General features: G+C 41.4%; 1 protein-coding gene across 6 annotated transcripts in view; it reads right to left on the reverse strand.

Annotated features, from left to right (window-relative positions):
* Window positions 1-21,834, reverse strand: part of kif1b (kinesin family member 1B) — an 85,582-nt gene that overhangs the window by 62,035 nt on the left and 1,713 nt on the right. For all 6 annotated transcript variants that reach the window (XM_072656569.1, XM_072656568.1, XM_072656573.1 and 3 more), the window contains exon 2: window positions 20,829-20,980. In XM_072656569.1, the coding sequence (XP_072512670.1) occupies window positions 20,829-20,934 (106 nt within the window). In that variant the 5' untranslated portion in view covers window positions 20,935-20,980. The remainder of the gene's footprint in view (window positions 1-20,828; window positions 20,981-21,834) is intronic.

The following is a 21,834-nucleotide window of genomic DNA, read 5'->3' on the forward strand; positions in this document are numbered from 1 at the left end:
ACTTCTCCTCAAAGAGACCTAAGCCCAGGACTGGTATCACGCCCCAGATATAAACAATGACAGGATGCCCCATATTTATATCGTCACAGTCCTGCAACAGCCTTGTATATTCATATCTACTTATTTACGTTTTGACATAATTCAATTCTGGCAGTTGCTCTTTATAGTGTGTCCCAATTTCATGATGAACAGACCAACAGAAATGAATTTACATTGACCATTGAAACTACAGAATCATTTTTGAAGATACAAGGTTTCTGTTCGATAGCAATGAGGATATTCCATGTATAATACATCTTAAGGTTGCATTCCCACTCTGGCTTCCCCCCAAAATTGTATATAAACATCTAAACACCATCCTGCAGCATCCGCTCATGTCTAAATCAACGTCGGACTCCTCATCACAAAGGCAGCCGTGTCTCATTCTGTCCCATTTCAGTTTAAAGAGTATAGAGAGGGAGGGAGTGTCCTCCTGTGGAGGTGATTCATGCTCACGACGCCCCGGCCCACTCATCCTCACTCACTCTCTCTCTCTCTCTCTCTCTCTCCCTCCCTCCCTCTCTCTCTCTCCCTCCATCTGCTCGCAGTCAGTCATGCAGCAGCTCTGCTGAGGCACAGAAGCTGCAGTCTGCTATAAAGCAAAGTCTAAAACCAGCTCTTTTTAGTCGTCTCCCGCTAAAAACAGGGGTCAGACAAGAAAATCAATAAAACAAACAAACAAATAAATAAATAAAACAACAACCCCCCTAAACGACTGTACAGGCTATGGGTTTGGATACACACAGACACACACACGCACACTTGCTGTGCAATCAACCTTCCCAAACCATGGCAACAGGTAGAGTCTAAGTACCAGTTACCATGACAACAGTCACTTCGCACAGTGGGATTTAGCAGCTCACATGAATTAGTGTATGCCCTACGATTCAACATTTTCAACATTCTTTCTGCCTAGCATTTTTAAAAGCATGCCAGGCAGCAAATTCAGAGACAATCTATACCATGCTAGCCTATCAAAAAACACACAAAACAAAAAAACCCAGCCCAGTTAGACATTAAGCCTTATAACACTGCAGACTATGTAACCTTGAAGAGACGCGATGCAGGATATGAAAGTGAGCGAGGATAATGCAACAAATTCCAGCATCGATATCCCTGGTACTGTGAAACCAATCTGAAGGCAATCATGTGAGAGTGAGACTTGTAAAATGAACCCAGCTGTTAACGGACTGTTCTGGCCGAGTGCAAGGTCATGATGGGCACGGGAATGAAATGGACCCTGCTACCCTGCCTATATAGGTCACGATTAGCTTAAAGCCAACACTTTAACTGCCCTGTGTGGAGGCACAATACTAACAAGGGGTTTGGCTTCTTTCTACAAGCAATCTAGTGACCATTCCAAATGAGCTGATTTCTGCTTTTCTGTAAATCTATAAACAATCAACGAGGCTTCCGTTATTGTCAGATGTACTGTGATATTGCCTACCGACTATGTGAGAGCTCAGTTTGGGCTCGGGCAGAGCTTATTATTGCTTTTTTCAAACAGCGTTACAATGAAGCCCAAGTAAAAATGTAAATTCTATTCCGATCCATGTGCTCTTCTGTTAAAAAAATGAAAAATTGTGACACTAACAAAAAAAAAAATCTGTATTTCTGGCTTTGATAGATCACACTTGTTGCATATCAAGTACCTGCAGAAACATATGTGAGGAGTCAAGTAGTTAACATAAAAAAATAAGACTAAACAACAGACATGACGGGCACTTGTGGGACTGTGAAAAGTGGTTGAACACTGACCAAGTGGCTGTAATTAGTGCTTCCTCAAAAACAGCCCCTCTATACAGGCTTTTTATAACACAGTCCTCATCTTCCACATGCAGTAGGAAGCTCGTCATTATATAAATGTCACACTGAACGTGCCATTCACATCCCAATAACGGCGTCCTGACCCCAATCCGCCATGCACTCCTACTGAGGCCAGCTCCTGGTCACATGACTGGACAAAGTCTGGTATTATAGGCTCTGCTGCTCACTCATGCACAGCAGTGTATGCACACACAAGGACAACTTAGGATCATCCATATTAATTATTTTAATTTGAATCATTTTATTAATGTTATGTTCATGTTCATCTATGGACCCTATCTGTTCAAGCCTGATGTTTTGCATAACTACGGTTATATCGTATCGAACAGTGGCTATTGTCCTTTCTACCGTTTCTGTTCACTAATGTCCATAGGTCTCCTACAAGCAGCGTAACCTGCTGATGGTGCAGATGGTAATCCCAAACACTCAAATCACACTATGTTTATTGTTTGGTTATTATTCCTAACGCAGAAACTATTTTGAATTATTTTGCTTGCTTCAGCATATCTTGTGGGGTTCCACAAGGTTAAATTCTAGGGTCTTTTAAACTAATGGTTTTTGAAGAAAGGATAAAGGAATATTGACCCAAGAATATTGATGGGAAAGTGCTTACCCCTGTTGAAAATAATAATTTTTTTAGTTCTCTACTTTCTTTTTCTGAAAAAATTATTATGTAAAAACAACAAATACTGTGAATTTCGCAGCTCCAGTTTAACAAGGGATGGACACATCTCACATTTATTTGCATGAGACAGAGGGATTTTGCGATCAAGCATGCTTTGATCGCATAACAGCAGGTCACAGGGGATTGCTGCAATCCTGAGATTTTCAGGATTCAGCAAGTCATATAGTGTCCACCTGGCATAAAGAGACAATCCATTTATAAGCCGCGTTTGAAGAAGAGGGGTGTAATTGTAGATTTCAACATGGCCATATACCGCTTCTGCTTCAGCCTGACCCCTTATGAATGGTGTGGAGGTTCAAACTAGAAAAATAGGGAAAATTAAGAACACTGTGATTGTGATTATCCAATTTTGCGAACACTTACTCATCCACACAACTGGTAAGACCAGCCAGTTACCACAGAGGGGATGAACACACATGCACATAAGCATAAACACAAACACACAAACACACACAGTCATGCTGTGCTGAGGGGGCCCGGGCAGGGCTCAGATGCACAGAGCCGCAAGATAATGAGCTTGTCTCCTTTCATCACAGCACGAAACGAAGGCAGGAGGGACTCTTAACGAGTGCCCGGCCGGTTTTTCTAACAGCCAACCAAGCGTTTATGTGGAAAAAGGGAGAGCAGGAAACCATCATGTGGCTTGAGGCTCTACAGAGCTCTAGACTGTGACGATATGCCACAGATAGTGGTACAGACCCGGAGAACAGCAGGCTCGCTCAGTTTGATGGTCTGATGCGGTGGGATGTCTCCAGACTACACCCCGCCCCCACACACCCCCACCCCTTCCCTAAGGCTCCACACTGGTCCAAAGCCAAGTTAATACCCACAATTAGCAGCCTTCAGCAACTTGGAAGCCAACACAAGCCGGTCTAGGAAGGGGAAAACTGCAACACTAGCACATATTCAGGAAAGAGCCAAAGACACCGACTGGAAACCAACATCTGTCACAAACGCAACACCCAGTTTCAAATGTAATCCTTCACAGGCCGGTAAATGAAGCCAGCAGATGTTTACCACGAGCCAGAGAACAAATTAACACCAGCTAGGATTTACACAGGCAATGGCATCTTCAGACATCAATCCACTGTGATGGATCTTAAATAGAAAAGCTAAAGAAGGGCTCTCGGTTTGGCATGTGGTGACACACACATAGCCTGGGCTCAGAGTACACAGGCTCTGGCATTTCTTCACAGGTGCTCCTGCACCCATTGACCGTAGGACAGCTAAGCTAATACCACCCCCAACCACACAAACACATACACACACAGAAATGCTGACCACATGGCTACCAAAACACAGGAAATTTCTTCTTCACAGAGTAGAGGGGTCAGGAATCAGTTATAAACACGTTGTAGCTTAACCAATTGTCGAACTCAAGTGATTCAACACATTTACAGCAGCTGCCTTTTTTCATGGCAAAAAGGGGAGGGTTAAACATACCTGTAAGTAGAGCTGCACAATAGATCACTGCAGCACTGTCACTGTGATGTGCACATGCACAGTGGTCACATTGAAGGGCATGCAATATCACATAACTCAAACTGACAACTAAATAATCAACCCAACAATATTACATCATATTGTCACAAGCAGACTGTGAACTGTTTGCGCTTGGGGCACTTATAGCATATGCTTCATTCAAGTCATAAGAAGCACTGCTGCATCTTTTCCCCCTGCAGCTGAACATGCTTGGAGGAGAGCATGAACTGCCAGTTTTGTTACCCCAGCTTACTTGCGACACACTGACTAGCATCACACAAGGCGATGGGGCGAGGGGGAGGGCCGTCCTACCCACCCAAAGTGAGCAAGGCCAGTCACGCTCTTCCTGGCCTTGGGTGGTTGTGGCATCCTCAGGGACTGAACTGGTGATTTTCAGATGATCGGGGTCACACTTTGAGACACTACACAGTATAGTGTAGCATACAATTTTGTTTTTATACTATTCTATATAGTACTAAAAAGAGTTCTATTGTTCTAAAAAAAAAAGGGAACAGTGGAACCTTTTTTAGGACATTGCAGAACTTTAAGATTCTATGTAGAATCATCCACAAAAGCTTTTCCACCAATGCGAAGAAATCTTTAACCACGCAAACGAGTATACAAGCAGCCAAAGGGTCCCAGGAGTGGTCATGGTTCTATACAGAACCATTGTCTTTACTAAAGAACACTTAAAGAACCCTGCTTTTATGCTTAATTCGCTGATTTAGAGTGTACTAGTATAGATAGCGGGTTTGTACTTTATGATGTTAAACAAACTTAAAAAGATCACAATGATTCAAAACCCTGATGCTGGCCTACAAAGCCAAGAACGGACCAGCCCCTCCATAATTTATGGCAATGGTCAAAAGCCGATCCGCACCTAGAGCCCTTCAAGCCTCAAGTACGGCTCGGCTCAACCTGCCATCCCTCAAAATCCACGGAGGACAAGTGTCCAGGCTTTTTTCTGTCCTGGCACCAAAGTGGTGGAACGAACTTCCCCTGGGTGTCCAACGCTCACGGTCTTCAAACGCTGACTGAAGACCCACCTCTTCCGAGAGTACTTGGGCGAATAGCAGAGTGGTCTCCTTATTGACTTGTGTTTAGTAGTGTTTAAACTAATTTTTTAGCCTAACTAGCTGAGGCTTTTCTTGGGTAAATAGCAAAGCACTTTTGTAAGTCGCTCTGGATAAGAGCATCTGCTAAATGACTTAAATGTAAATGTAAATTCAAAACATGCCAATTGCCAGCTAAAATGTTATGGTCATGACAGACCTCACATTAGTACCGAATAATAACAGTGGTAAAGTCAAATGACCTTGACCTGAAATACTGCTTGTACACACAAAGGAAGCAGGTCTTGCCTGACTGCTCAATATCCATCATAAAAAACAGCTGTGTACTTCAGTGCTGAAGAACAGCTGTGAAAACCAGCAATGCAAAAAGGACAGCGTACATTAAACTGCAGCTCAGAGCAGCAGAGAGTTGCTTTGCGAGATTAGAAATGAAAGCAAGGCACTTCATAAAAGTGCATAAAAGTGGATAGAGAGATCAGCCAGACAGACTACAGAGCATGCCTGCGGGGGGCATTAGAGGAAGAGCATCCTCGCTATTCACCAGAGACGTTGGGGCGTGTGTTTATCTAAGCAGAGTTTCTAGCGGGGCACTGTTATTGTGTTTGAATAATCACGACCACACGGAGAGGGTCTGGAGCTTCCCCCTGGTGAAGACTGGTAGACGTGCTCCAGTCTGGTCTCGGCATGCAGGCCACGTAGCTTTCACTTTACTGGGCGAAAGACAAAGAGAAACAGGAAAGCTGGAGAACAATGCAGTTAAAGCAGCGGCCCAGTCCACACCAGGGCCTGCATAACGCATTAGGTAATCTGTTATGACAAGCCGGTACGGGGGCCTGTGCCCTTATTTAGAGCACAATGACTTTTCCACATAGTCTTGCTCTACCGAACGGTGCCAGACATGAACACTGTGAACTCTGAAGTTAGGGGTCTAGTGGGAGCGAGATGGAAATGTTTGTAATTAGCTGACTGAGCGTCTGTATTTTATAACCTTAATGAGATTCTGAGCTGAAGGGATGTGCTTAAAGGTTTTAAATGCAGGTCTAAAAATAAAATAACACACACACACACACACACACACACACACACACACACACACACACACACAGTGAAACTAATGCTTATGTATAATTTTACAAAAAGATGATGATCATCATGATTATCATATGATATTTGTGGTCTGGTAGTATATGGCATTTCACAATTATTCCACTTTTGGCTGAACAAACACTATTTTTTTTTACACTTTCACTTAAACTATTTATTAATGGAATTCTATGCAATATCTCTTTTGAAAATTAATTAATAAAAATAAATAAACAGGAAAAGCTTTCCATGTCAAGCTCTTTTTCAGAGCTTTCCAGACTATTTTTTTGATGGATTAATCTGCTGATTATTTCCCCTATTAATTGATTGATTAATTGTTTTTATATTAAAAAAAAAAAAATAATAATAATAATAATAATAATAATAAAACAAAAATAAGTAAGCAACTGGTGTGATTGCATTTTGTTTCAGTTTTGGAGTTAAGTAAATGTATACAGAATCATAACCATACATTTTCATACCATGGCATACCCAACAACGGTATACCGCTCCAAGCCTAAAAACAAAAGTTAGCATTTTACAAAGTTACACATTGCATAGTTTCACAGCACTTTTGTTATCCTCTGTAAACCTCCCTCACTGCAAGAGGTGCAATAAATGTACACAGCCTGCAACAGTGGCATAAACATAAGTATGAAAGAAATATGATGAAGAGGATGTGAGGTGGGCTTAAAATAATAGATCCTCAATCAATCAAAATATGTCTGCATGGGCCTCAATCCCAACCAACTGGATTAGATCGGGACATCCTAACTTTCCAAACTTCTGATTGCTATTATACTGAGGAATAAGCTTTTAAACTATAAAACACTAACAACTTTCAGCCTGTAAAACGTTTACCTTTACAGCTGCTTGTATAAACTAGGCCTCAGGTTTCACGCAGGGGGTTACTGCACTAGATCACGGAATGAAGATGTGAGGTATAAACAGAGGTGATGAGCATTGTGGAGGATGATTTAACCTAGCTGGAGATGGGAGAGGGTCGCGAAGGGAGTTTTGCTGAAAAACCACTGGGAAAGTGCAGCCTTCCCAGCTGCCTGCGGAGGCCCATGCTGCCCAGGCTATTTATACAGCGGCAGATGGCAGGTGCACCTCCATATGCTGACAGACCCTCAGTGACAGGAAGGAATGGACAGATTTCTGCACTCAGACCTTTCTGACACACTCCACCACTCAGCAAAGAGAACATGGGCCACAGCAGGGCACAGCACACACACTCACACACAAACACTCATCCCAAGGAGATCACACGAGCCATAGATGGCCCTGAGGAAGGTTCTAGAAACAGATGGTTGCTGATGTTTCTCCAAAGTTGCTGACTGAGCAGTACTTCTTGGTTCTAGAGCCAAAAGAAGGTTGAAGATAGAATAACATGTTGGCTGCTTCTATGAATCGTATTGTGGAGTTGGTCATTTCTATTCTAAAGCTTTGATGGTCATCCAAGACTGCTTTGACCCTCTTTACCCTGGTGAAAGAGAAACCGCTGCAGGTCCTGCACTTCACACCTTGACGTAAAAGACACAAGGACATTTCTTAGGTTGATACACATTATATGGACAAAAGTATTGGGACACCTGCACATTCATTGTTTGTTTCTTTAAAATCAAGGGTATCCAAAAAGTAACTTTCTCTACTATCCAGGGAGTTTTCAAACAGATTTTGGAGGAGCACTGCTGTGAGTATTTATTTGCATTCAGTGACAAGAGCATTAGTCAGGACGTTGGATGATCACCACCCCACCTCATCCCAAACTCAACCCAAAAAGTATTGGATGGAGCACAAACCACCATTCCAGAGAACACAGTTCCACTGCTCCACAAGTCAATGCTGGGGGGCTTTACACCCCTCTAGCCCATGCCTGGCATTAGGCCTGGTGCCAACAGGTTCATGTTTATCCACTCCAGAGAGCCACTGAAGGGGTGTCCATAAATCTCTGGACATCTCCAGTGTCTGAACTACTATTACAATGGTTATGTATCGGTAAGAGCATCTTTAGATACGTATCTGAATACTATCTAATATTGACACTGGCCCAGAATTCCCATATTAGTGCATTCCAATACCACATAGATTAGGTATATGCAAGGTATATTAGAATCACAATATGCATAAATATGGTTTTATTCACTCTCATGACTACATTACTGTCACAAATAACACCAAAATGCTCTAAAATAGAACCCTGTGGGTTGCCACAAAATATGTTAAACATCAATGGTTACCAATTAATTCAGGATCCATAAACATTTCTGCAATAGAATTAATAAAGTAAAATAAACCTAGGGTTTGACAAGTTAAGAGATCTCACAGGTTCAGAACCGCAGAGCGTGTCCGGAGCAAGAGTTATAACCTGTACAGTGTCAGAATCAAAGGCCTTCTGCATGCTCCGCTCCAAATAGATCATAGGGTCAGTGGAAAGGGGAAAGTCCAAGGAGCAGTTATTTTAATACAGGCTACCTGCTAAATATAAGCTCATGAAGCAAAAAAGGACATCCTTTTTCATTGGGAGACGTCTGATGCCCCTCCAAGTACCTGAAATGACTTTATTACTGCTGTGATACAAGAATGCATGATCTCATTACCACTACAAAGCATGCTATATAGGGGACTTGAGCCCTAAACCAAAAGGCACCTGAAATGTGAGATGGATAAACCCAGAGCCCGCGGGTGGGAGAACAGAACAGAAGAGGGTAAGACTAAGGAAAGGAGAGACAGAGAGAGCTCAAGGAAGCTTAGAGGGGAAAAACAGTAGCTTTGTGCTGGGAAGTCTTTGTTCTTCAGCCTTTGGGTGAGTTCTTCACCCTGTACTCCACCCATTAACTTGACAAAGAGTCATTAGGGCCGGAGGAAGGCCTACTGTTTTCCCGCCAGTGCACTGGTGCCACTGTAGAAAGGTTAAACTAATATTAAGTGAACTATAAAAATCCCTAAATCCCAAACACCCACCCAGGTTCTTTTTGACAGAGTGAAAACATTATGATACTGGAGGATGGGAAGGAAGAGTTTCAGTCTTTGCTACTGAAGTAGATTTTAAAGTTACAAATAGAGAGACTGCTGGGGTTTAACTGCTTGACTAGCTGATATGGCTGACAATTGTTGAACACGATAGGAATTTCTCAAACATCCCAGTTCTTGAACTTAAAGAAAAGTCTTACAAAACAAACATATAAACCATATAAGCCACTTCTTTAGTTTGCCTCTTTAGTTCACAACAAGAGATGCAAGGCTAACACTGACAGTCATAGATCTCATGTTGGTAAATGCTCAAAACCAAATCTTAATTTTTTTGCCTTCAAAAAGCTTCAGAAACAACTTGGTGACAGTCCCAAATCTAGAGTCCGTTTGCACTACTGGCCTAGCATCTTCTGTTTTAAGCTAAAGAATCAGTTCACCGGCATGTCTTGGCTCATAGACTGCATCGGGGTGTCCGTGATGAATGATTCATTTGATTTTTTCAACCTATTTCCTTTAAAATTAGTCAAACGATATACCAGTCAGGCCATGGTCTACATACCTCTCAATTCTACAAGTTTCAGAACCTACTAAGCCTGTTACTGGTAGTGAGATTTAGTCCTGGATCATCATGTATTTCAGTCAAGTGAAGATGCTAGGCATTGGCACAGCTCAAGCATGTAAGAGCGCTGTTTACGAGAGCTGAATCATGACTCTGGAACCAACATCGCAAAAAAAATGGACTGTCCTGTCCATAAATCTTAGCCCACAGGTAGGCCGCGTTAAAACCTTCTTTAATAGGGACAGGCTGGTTGTTTTGCTTGTCGTGCTTGTTTCCAAATTCTGCTTTGCATTCCCATGAATAAGAGTAGTGACCACAACTGGTCGTGCCTGGACTACAAAGAGCTGTCTGCTGCTACTCTCCCATTCAGCTCCCAGCGCAGTCTGAGTCAGAGACTTAAATCAGAGAAGAGTGTGGGAGTAAGAAAGAGGCAGAGAGACATACAAGGACAGACTGAGAGAGAGAGTGTAAGAGAGAAACCCAGTTCATACATAACCATCCTCAACCTCCTAAGGACCATGGAGCTTCCTGAAGACAAACCTGAAGACACCTGGCTAATTATCTGCATTAATCTACTGCGCAACAAGTCAGGTATGTGTTGAGAAGAATGGAGGCCAGCTAGGTTAAAGCATACTTTCATAACTAGGGCTGGGTACCAAAGTTGGTACTTTTAAGGATACCAACTAATTGTATTGCAGAGTATTGATTCACATCAAATCAATCGGTTCCAAATTTCGGTTCAAAAGTCAGGTCAAAGGCAAGCAGAAAGCAACCTTAGGTATAGGTCCGATTTATAAAGCTTGACACAGACAACGCTCTTTGCAATATTTGCATCTTGAAATGCAAAGCTGGCCATGGCAACACTTCTAACCCTAACATTAGTAGTATGCCTGTAGCAAATGCAGAAGAAATTTAATCGAGGTGATTGAACCAGGGGTCCGTTATTTTAAGACCAATCCAGTTCAGATCACTTGTTTTTACCGCTGTGTGTAAACAGCACCCTCTGGCATCCTTTAGGGCCCATTAACAGACATTATTCAGATCCTGAAGCACTGAAGGGTTCTCAGAAGGTAACAGGACAGTGTAGAGTCTGTAGAGATGTGTCTACTCTCAGCCATTTCTGCTTATGTCACCAAAACATCTGCCCATGTGTTTACTTTTGATATATAGATCAGATCAGATCATATTGGTATCGGCCAATACTTGGCTTTAAGTGGATCAGACACAAAACTCTGGATCAGGACATTCCTAAAACATTACAACCTTCCTGAAAACAAATGTAAAGACATAAATAACTTAAAAAAGTAGCGAATGTGTAACCCCAACCCTCAGAGCCACATGGAATTCAAATGGAAGTGAAAGTCTACCTTAATAAAGGCCACACACAGGCCTGAGCTAGAGAGCAAAGCTGTATTCCACTGTTGTTTTTTTCTTTTAAACTAAACACTTTCTTTGCTTTCTAACTGGGCCATTTTTTTAAGGAAGTCATAAATATTGCACCAGCAGCTCTAGGGTTTCTGCAATCACATCAGCAAATCAACTATTTGCTACTGTGTTGCTGCTGCTGGCCCTTTAAGGGGAAAGTCTGCTTGTATGATGTGCAGTTAAAACATTAAGATGCAGTTGAGCAGAATGACATATGATTTATTTAGCTCTGTACTACCTTTCTCCAGACAGAGCGGAGACTGGCCTGGATGCAGCTAATGGATTTCGCTTCAGCATGGAGCCAACCCAAAATAATCTTACACTCCACCTCGAAGTCATTTCCAAAAAAAATTAAAAAATAAAAATATTTCACCTACACTGAGCACCTATACAAAAAACACAATGACTCGGAGTCTGGCGATATGGATGTACCTGCGCCCTACTTTCCTCCCTAATCTAGCAGGAGCTCCTGTCTATGCATCTGTGCCCCTGCAGCAAAGGAAAAATCCCATAATACCAGAGCGGAGGGCCGGGATGCTCACTCACGCTCTTGTGCACGTGATAGCGTCTCTACTCAGCTTCACTGCTGCATCCCACCCTCCCCCTTCTGGGCTCTCTTCTACATCTCACTAACCCTTCGACTCACAGCAGAAATCACAACTCTGAGATCAGCCCACCGTCACTGTGCTCCTAATCACAGATTATGACACGAGGGAGATCACAGGCTTGAGATCGGCAGCGTTGCCACAGTGCTCAAAATTACAGACCTTGTAGGCTGGAAAAAAACATTCTCTGTGCATGAGCCCATCAATTCTGTATGAACAGCTTCTCATGTTTCATAATAGCTTTCATGTGTTTCAAGGGGACATCATAGTTATAGTACACTTATTATTTAACAACAACAACAACAACAACAACAATAATAATAATAATAATAATAATAATACAAACCTTTTGGGTTTCTTTTGTTTGTATTCGCAACAGTTTACAAGACTTATTTACTGTGGCAGGAGCTACCTGTAGGTCCCCTGATGGACTGCTTTACGCATCTTATCATCTTTACATGACATTGTACATCCTGGGATGTGACTACTGCGCACATGCATTTGCAGAAACGATACATTGTGCAGCCCTACTAATCAGGGTCCAATGACACGTCTCTGAAGCTTTCTGTAAATAATTTGAGCTTTAATGTCCACTGAACCCTTGAGGAAATTGCACACCATGTTCACATGAAAAACGATGGCTTAACCCCGGCTTAGGCTTCAGCAAACCTGTCAGAAAGTAGGTTAGTTAACATATCTTTGGATCTGGCCATGATGATCTCCGTTACTTCAACAATCATGAGCAAACCAAATGAATATGTCTGAGGTTTAAATAAGACAGGCTCTTCCAGAATCCTCTCTAATGGTATTCTAATCATCTACAGCTGATGTGCTGCACCTGATTAGAATTTTCCCTCAATTTCAATTAATTACATTTTACAAATTTATTTTGCTACATTACCTAAATCTCAATGTTTAAAATAAGTATAATATATATATATATATATATATATATATATATATATATATATATATATATATATATATATATATATATATATATATATATACCTCACACATTACTTTATTTTTTAGCACTGCTAGTACTAGCTGGAGGCCTCACACTCACCACCCTTTCATGTTCCCAGTATGAGCTAAAGCTGTATAAGCCTGGTAGTTTCTAGAGTCAGCCAGAGAGTGAGCGTCAGCGGCTCTCCACCCGAGCCTGCACTCACAAGGCTTAGCAGTGTTTGCTTTCACAGGAACTTTTATGTTGGATCAAAACCAAACTACCTCTTGATTAAAGTGTGCAGAGATTTCTCCAAATTAGGTCACAGAAGATCTTCCAGAAAACCCGTAATTCATACATACAGGTCTGATTAGCACAGCATTGCATTCTAATTTCATTCCTGATATGACTTCAGCGTTGTCACGAGTGTATGGCAGGATATGTTAAGGAAGGAAGCGCAGCCCGGCAAAGTAGGAACTGAAGCCTCTATGAGGAACAGTACAGTAATAACAGCTGGCAACCAGGAATAAAGAATCTGTGAGACAGAGACAGAGAAGATGAGAGTGAAAACCACCAGGGATAGATGATCATAAGGGTGATGAAAAGTCCCTCATACCGCAGAGAAAACAAACAGTTTTGTAGTCTATATGGCTGTACCACATTTCTATACACAGGACACACCAGCTTGCTGTAGCCATCTTATACCTTCAATTAATAACTTCAGAATCACGTTGATGCTCTACTGACCGTGCCAGGGATAACGGCATCTCCATCAGTGCCAATCCAGGCTGGAACCAAGCTACTGCACCAACTAAGAAACTTTAGTGGAGCTGCAGGAGGCCTCTCACCAGAACTGCGTAATTCTGCATAACCAGTCATATTTGTGTAAATTCCTGTAATCACTCTCACACGCTATTTTCACTTCAGATGTTGCATTTGCCAGCTCGTTTTCCTTCAGATTGTCAACAAATGCACGTGTACAGCCGCCCATAAAGGGGAGCTCAAAGCCAAATACCAATTCACACAAAACGCTACTACAGTAAACATCGCTTAGGCCTATTCCAGTACACTAAAGAAGAAGCCCTGGACACCAAGCATGTCTTGATCCATTGAATACAATTGAGGCAAGAGGAAAACAGAGTAAATTTGGTGAAACAGTCCTTCACTGAAGGCTTGAGAGACAATGCACATGCATGCGAATGTGCTTTCAATTTCAACAAAAGGATAACAGAGGAACAAGAGTCTCTGTAATGGCCTCCAGCAGCCATCACAGGGCACATTAGTATTGATTGTCATGGACACCATGGCTACACTGGAGTATGATGCAAGCATGATGAACACTATGGGAATATCCCTGCCAAGAGTTAAATCACAGAATAGCCTACGGCCCATTGTACTTGTGCGCAACTGCACAAAATTTGGAGCTATGGGGACATATTGGATATTTTCTGGGATTTTAAGGGCTCCTGTCTGCTTCTGCTCCAACATAACTACGCTTTTAAAACTGCTGTGGCATCTTCTACAGATGCAGATGTTCCTAGAAACTAAAGATGGAAGGGTCGAATGGCTATGGATCCAAAAAAAATAAATAAAATAAATAAATAAATAAATAAAAAACACAACCATGAGAAGATAAACCATGAATCAGTATTGCCAATCAAACTGAGTGTATTAGACACACTCTTAGATGCCCCAATCATATTGTGTAACTAGTGTAACTAGCATAACTAGGGGCCAATCACTAACGCCACTCCATCTTATCCCAAGGTATTAAATGGAGCTCAATCACTCCACAACCCAAAGCTGGGGCCTTAATACCCCTCTGGCCAATGCTTATCAATTGGAAAACATTACATATGCAACCCAACAGTTGGGTGCATCTAAAGTAGCACTAATTAGCAGGGGCATCTGGATACTTTTAGACATACAGTAAAATCCTGCATATTTGCAGTATGATGACACCCTCCCAGAGTGTTCTGCTCTCATTAGGAGTGTGTAATCAGTTCTCCTCCTGCAGAGTAAGTGTGTTCCCCCACTCATCCGTAAGCCGCGGTGAGAAGACCGACACTTGCAGCCAGGCGTGCACCTGCGAGGGTCGGGAGGATTAACGCTGCAGTGTGGTAGCCTCAGGCGAGCTCAAGGATTAGGTTTCTAATCAGGTCAATCGCTCAGGTCTGCACTTACTGATCACCACCAAGACGACCTTTCCAGCACAAGAGCCGTGTACAATCCACCTGTTCCCAAATGTTCTTCACTCTTACCAAGGCAGAGGGGGATGGGGGTCTTGAGCCCCATTATTCTTGAGTTTAAACCCTTCAAAGGAAGTTAAGACTGGGGAAATCTAGCTAGTTTAGATCTGTCACATAAGAAGAAATACGTTAATTTTGCAATGTTGAACAGTACTGACCAAAACCAAAATGAGGGCATATATTTTACTCTATTTTAATGTCTCTACACTGGTTACCTGTTTTTGTACTGATTTAGAAATAATTTTAAAAAGGTACTTTATGGTATTGCACCACACTATATCTCAAATGCTTCTGTTTATGAACAAAAGCTTCGATGATGATGCTTTCGGCCATTAATGTTGATGTTCTTAAACACAAATTTATAACATTTATGTTGTGTTTTTATTTAGCTTTACAATTTGTTTTATTGTAATCTATACTTTTATCCTTTTTTATATTTTATCATGATCAACTTTATTTTTCATTACTTTACATTTACATTTCATTTTACATTTTCATTTTACCCAATACAGACTTTTAATCCTATTTGTGTTTTTTCTTTTTTTTTTTTTTAATTGAGCTCCCCCCCCCCTACAAATGTCCTGCAAAAATAAAGTTTAAGCCAAAACTTTTGAAATTTAAACTTGCCTTATAAAGCACACAGCATATCTTAACACTGTCCTCGAAAATAAAGGAGCTTCAAGCGGTCCTTTGAGCGATGCCATAGAAAACCACTTTTGGTTCCATAAAGAACCATGTTATAAACCATGTAATAAAAATGTGAGTTTGTAGAGTCTGGGGAAACTGTACATCAAGTGAAGGTTCTCCTCACCTCATGCCTCTTTATTACAAGCAAGATTCTTTATGTAACCAAAAATGGTTCTTCCATGACCTCCCTTAAAGAACTATTTAAAGCACCCAATTGTTTTACAGTGTGCATCTTAAAATGATGTAATGTAGCTTTTAGAAGCGTTAAACTCTTCAGAGGTCTGGTTCTCATCACCACTGCTTGCTATGTTTTTCCAGAACAGAGCATTTCATATCAAATCGCTCGGAGGGACTTTGCTTACATCTTAACCACTTACTACTACAGAAATCCCCCTTTGAATTGAACTGTGCAATAAATTATTTTACCCTGCTGACTTACTTGTGTAGCTTAGGTTCCTTTTGTAGATTTCAAATAACAATGCTGGCTATCTGCTGCTGAACATTAACTCCTCAAGCTACCTAGAACCGTTATGGTTGCTCTACTAGGTCTACTAAGAATAGTGCTAATTAAAGACAACAGTAAAACTTCTCCGAGAGGTCACCATGCACTGCATGGTCTCTTTCTCCGATGCTTTTACTGACATATCTTCTCTCAGGACCCTTTTATTGGTCCAGTCCACAGCAGCCAACTCCCATGAGCCCACTGTCAGGAGCAGCCCTGCTTGCCTGGTAAATACAGACTGGTTCTATCACACTATAAAATAGGTGGATTTAGCTTAGAGCAATATGAGATTGCAGAGATATGCATTTGGAGCAATATAAGATCAGCAGATAAGAGCCAGTGAGAAACAAGGTATTTGCATCTGTGAACTAGCACGGAAATAACCAGAAGGTCTGCTGGAGGCTTTTACTTTTATGAGGACAGCAAACTGCTGGGTCAAGCGGCATCTAAACTAAAGAGCGATAGTAAGGTTATGCAAGACATTAGCATTGAGGTCAAGCTGCACAGACACACAGAGGTCGTATCTTTACTCATTTCTCCCAGCAATGCCCAGCACAGAACACAACCCTTCTTCTTCACCTCTATTCATAGTAATTCCATCTAAAAGACCTCCAGTACGCTGAAGCTATTGGAGAACAGGAGGGAGGGCTGACATTTTCCTGTTCTGCTCAGAGAGGGCCTCAAAAGTATTACCCTCCACAGAGTCCTAATCTCTTTGCTTCACTTCTACACCCCTATACCCTGTGTGCTCTCTCTCCCTCTCTCTCTCTCTCTCGAGCTGCCTGGCATGAAAGGAGAGAAGGGGTGAGTGCAGAGTTCCACTCCTACTCCCTCACCACATTTCCTGCACTTGTGGAAAAAGCACCAGAAGAAAAGACAGCCATGTGCAGCCCAGTCAAAACAACTCCTTCACCTAAACCAGTTTAAGGAAACAGCAGGCTACCTGGGTATACTGCAGTGAGGAAGGGCCATAAACATGCTCACTGACATTCACTCAAGAGAAGCAGAAAAATCTGTCCATTTCCCTGTCTTTCTCTGATCGAGATAAAAGTCCTACCAAAACAGACGCAGAAGGGAGACCATGTTTTATGTTCCACTGTCTCGATAACTTAAGAAGAGAAACTGAAAGAAGCAATAAACTGGAACGCCACATCAATCACTGCTTATCTTTAAAAGCGGTTGGGTTCATTCTAGCAGAGAAACAGTGTGTAGCTCACCAGCTTTCGTGAGGAAGTGGAGAACACCAGAGCAGTTCCTTAAAACTGTCCGGCTTAATAAGGCACCCAAGCAGTAAACAGTAGCACGAGAAAGGCCTTCGTGGGATGTCTCTGGTTTAGACAAGCCTCTTGCATCATACCTAAACATCTGCCACACAATCAATAGCTGCAAATACATAAACACTATGATAAAGTATGGTCCTACTGAAATCGGTGGACTGGGGTTCGCTTCAAGCGGAAGCTATCTGCTTGATTGGCTCCACACAACAGCTTTGCCATATCATCTGCATAGCTAAAAAAACTAAAAAAAACACCTCCTTGTTTGCAGATGTTCCTACACAGTGAAATGCCATGACCTTGTACAATCTGCCAAACCTGGAGCGCCTTTGAAAATAGTAGACCTGTTCAAAATAACCTTACAGATTATCTACAACAACGGTCAAGAAACCTTGCAAAGTTCAGCTACATTTTATGAACTCATCTATGTTTTACACAAGACTACTGTACTCTAAAGCCATCGTCCTGAAGAGAGAGCGAGAGAGAGAGAGAGAGAAACCCACAAGGATCCCGGACATGTAGCCAGGGGGTTTGCACGCCAATGTAAACTTTAAATAGAGCTAAAAGACACATGATCTAGTTGTGGTCAGAAGTTTACATACACTCATCATGGACTTAAATGTCATGGCAATATCAGATTTGCAATGTTTTCTTTCTACTGTTCTTTTTCTGGTACAGAACGTACAAAGATTTGGTGCCCAAGTTTTTATTGTTCTGGGGTTTTCTAAAATCACCACAGGGTCAATATTTGCAAGGGACTAAAATCACTAGTAATATTGACCACTCATACAACATTTATGAAACAAGTACAAAACATAAGCATATTACAGCCCTCAACTAAATTGGTTTCACATATAAGGTTACTGGATGCAGTGTTCAACATATATTACTATGAACAAATGTTTTCCATAAGATGCTAATCTCTCTGTACATCTGTAAAATTTAATCACCAATTTGGAGACAAATGACATGCAGCAAACTTCCATAAATAAGACATCAGTGGCTAAAATATGCAATGTCAGTGGCTCAACAGCTCAACTTTTCCAGCAGGTCACTAAAACTTCCGGGACACATCTAGAAAGGTCTCATTTTCCACGAGTTTCCATGACTGGGACAATTAACTCTTAAAAATCCAGGTCTTTCCAATTCGGACATGGTGTTTGGGAACCCTGACAATGACTATGACTAAATTCCCCAGACAAACATCATTAACATCACCAACTCAGCTGGAACAAATCAAACACGTAAGGTCAAGCAGTGAGTCAGGTGAGCTATTCAAGGGCGATCTCCTTCCATTGTCTGCACTGCCTTTTTACACAGTCTGCTAGGAGTCCTGGCCACACAGGCGGTCCTGAATGCTCCGCCTCATAACAGGACAACATTCTCAGCATACCATCTGTAAAAGACTCCTAATCAAGAGCGGTGGGCTGGCTGCCAGCTCCACAGTCTGGTCAGTGTACATTCTGCGGCTGCGTACACACGCGAGGGCTGTGGATCCTCAGCTTTACTTCCTCTTTAGAACAAAAGCATAAGCCACTGCTGAAGCTGAGCAAGCCACCATGTGATAGCTGGAGTCATTCAGCTCAATATAACATGATCATAAAAGCAGGAAAGGTTTGAGGGTTTTTTCTTTATAAAAGAGCAATCTCAGTAAATCAGTACAAAGCACTCCAAACATGGACTGGACTGGATTGTACCTAGAAGTGCAGATGCCTACATTTCCATGGTTAATGCCTACACTATCAATAAGGTGTTAGCCATTATCAGACAACATTAACGCAATAGTAATACTGACGATCATTATGACTGAAGGCGGCGGGGGGGGGTGCACTGATCTATCAAAGTATTGCAATATTATATTTTGCAATACTGCATCAAGTCTTAAAAAACATAGCATCAATTTATCAATATAATAAGATATAAATTAATCAGTTTACATGCAGAGATTGACAGCACAAAGTAAGTCCGTTTGTGTTGTGTTAGCCAAAAGCTGTGCTCTGGGTTTTTAAATCCCACGGTTTCGATGGCATAAAGTAAACTTTACTTTTACTCAGATGTTATGCCAATGATGGTCGGTGTTTTATACTATTACAGTTTTTCTAAAATTTGATTTTAAAAAAGAAATAAATAAAAAATATGCAACATCGTCTTGATACAGTACTGCAATATATTGAATCGTAACCCCTGTATCATGATACACATCATAATTTGTCAATACACAGCCCTATTGAAGGCTAAAATGGGCAGAGCTAACCTACAGCAGGCTGAGTAGGCAGGTGATGAAAGCAAATGCTAGCCATCAACCTCCCAGCCTTGGTAGCATCGTGTGATACACTATTAAAAAAGCGCTATTAAGGGGTTAGTTAAGCAACACCATAAAAAAATAACTATGAAAACCATGGATGAGTTAATAGGATAAAGGTTCTTCACAAGTTTATAGGTTCTACCCACTTGCACATCTCATTTAGAAACATGGTTCTTCATTGAAACCACAAGTGGTTCTTCTTTGGCATCACTCAAAGAACCACCTGGCTTGTGGGTCGATCTTGGAAATGACTAAACTGGGAGGCTGTTTTGGAGCCAAGTATACATATATGAAAAGCATGTGGACCAGCAACTGGGTGTTAATATCCTAGATCAATCTAAATTCATAAATCAAGGTGAATCAAGTTTTCATTATTTGGGCACTTTAATTCAACGCACATCTAGATAAATCTAGTAGAACAGACTGAACAGCATCTAACTAGGTTGCTGGAATCAATGTTTTTTTTATATAGTTCAACCAGTTACCCAGTCCAGTCAAAACAGCGTTGGAGGGGTGCTTTTCATACGTATTCAGCCATGTAAAACTCTTCGCAAACAACTAGTGATAACGGCCATACACGTGATAAGATCTTCTCATTTCCTTCTACCGGTTCATTGCATGTCACAGTAAAGTAAACAGTCCACTAACACTCTCTTTCTCCGACCCCACACTAATGAATAGGAAGCTTGAGCCCCAGGACTGAGCCATGCACAGACTTCAGAATAGACCAGCTCAGCAAGTCTGATACGACCCTACCTCGGGCACAAATACCATCCCATCTCTCGCTCTTCCTCTCTCTGTAACTCAGGGAATTGGGAATTCACACCGAGGAGCTTTTATTTCTTTTCCACTTATACCTATATCTTCTTCACTGCAGCTCTTTCATTCGGTCTGCTCATATTACCGTTCCGCACGGTGCCTAGAAATTGAGGTCCATTTTCTGGCTAGCTTTTCACCACCCCAAAGCCTCGCATAAACCTATACTCACATGCCCAAGCCTGCGGGCATGTGACAGAACGTCATCCGTCATTCACCACATAGTCATCATACCACATCAAAACGAACAGGATGCGCTCAGGGTATCTGAGAAGCAGCTGTAGATACTTACTGGTGGAGTTCCCTTGCATTTGAATAATGCATTTTGATTCTTTGCTGGTCTCCCTTGAGTTGAAGGGGCGCACCCTGACGGCGACTTTCACCGAGGCCCCGGACATTGTCGGACCTGCGCTTTGTCACAATGTGATCCCAAGGAACTGATCCCTGTATAGATAAAAAAAAAAATGAATAAATAAATAAATAAATAAATAAAACAACACAGATCTTTCATTTTTACACTGTTTAGCTAAAGAGAGCTCAGTTAAAAAGTCAAGCATAATGAAAGTAATTCCAGTAGTATCTAGTCTCAGCTCCTCAGTCTTAGGCAGAAGGTGTAGAGGTCAAAGATAATCCAAAGGACAAAGTATATGTAAATAAATGATTATGGTATCTGACAGTTTTTTGCTCAGGAAAATAATCTTTACACGCTCTCGTCAATACAAGACTTGCAGACCTGCAGTTGACAAATAATTGACCCAAGTCACTGGTCAAGCGAACAATAACAAGACCATAATATTAGTAACACTAATAGTAATAACACTAGACCTCATTCACCAACATCTTCCATAAAGGATGGAAGGATTTTCTTACATTTGTTCTTGAGAAAAGTACAAACAAAAAGAAAACTGTCAAATTTATTGATTTGTTGTTTTGTTTTTGTTTTTTTTGCTTTTATAATGAACCCCACTGTCCTCATAAAAAAGAACAAATCCTAAATGAGAAAACGCTGGCGGATAGTTTCTTTGTGAAAACTGCTTAAGCGAATTTTACCTATTCGTATTTTTGTTAGCTAATTTTCATATTGCAAAGAAACCATCTGGTAGAAGACTGCGATTCTGAATGACACTTCAACAAAACAAAGTTAAGGTTCGAAGTAACCTAAGGCGAAATTTTATTACCTATATAAAAAGCACACATCATTACCAGTATGAGCACTGACCAAAATACATATACGACAACATCAGATATCAACATCGGCCCACAACTCACATACTGGTGCTCACCTAGGTGGACTCAAT

The sequence above is a fragment of the Salminus brasiliensis genome, chromosome 14 (genome assembly GCF_030463535.1).
Source record: "Salminus brasiliensis chromosome 14, fSalBra1.hap2, whole genome shotgun sequence".
NCBI classification, from domain to species: domain Eukaryota; kingdom Metazoa; phylum Chordata; class Actinopteri; order Characiformes; family Bryconidae; genus Salminus; species Salminus brasiliensis.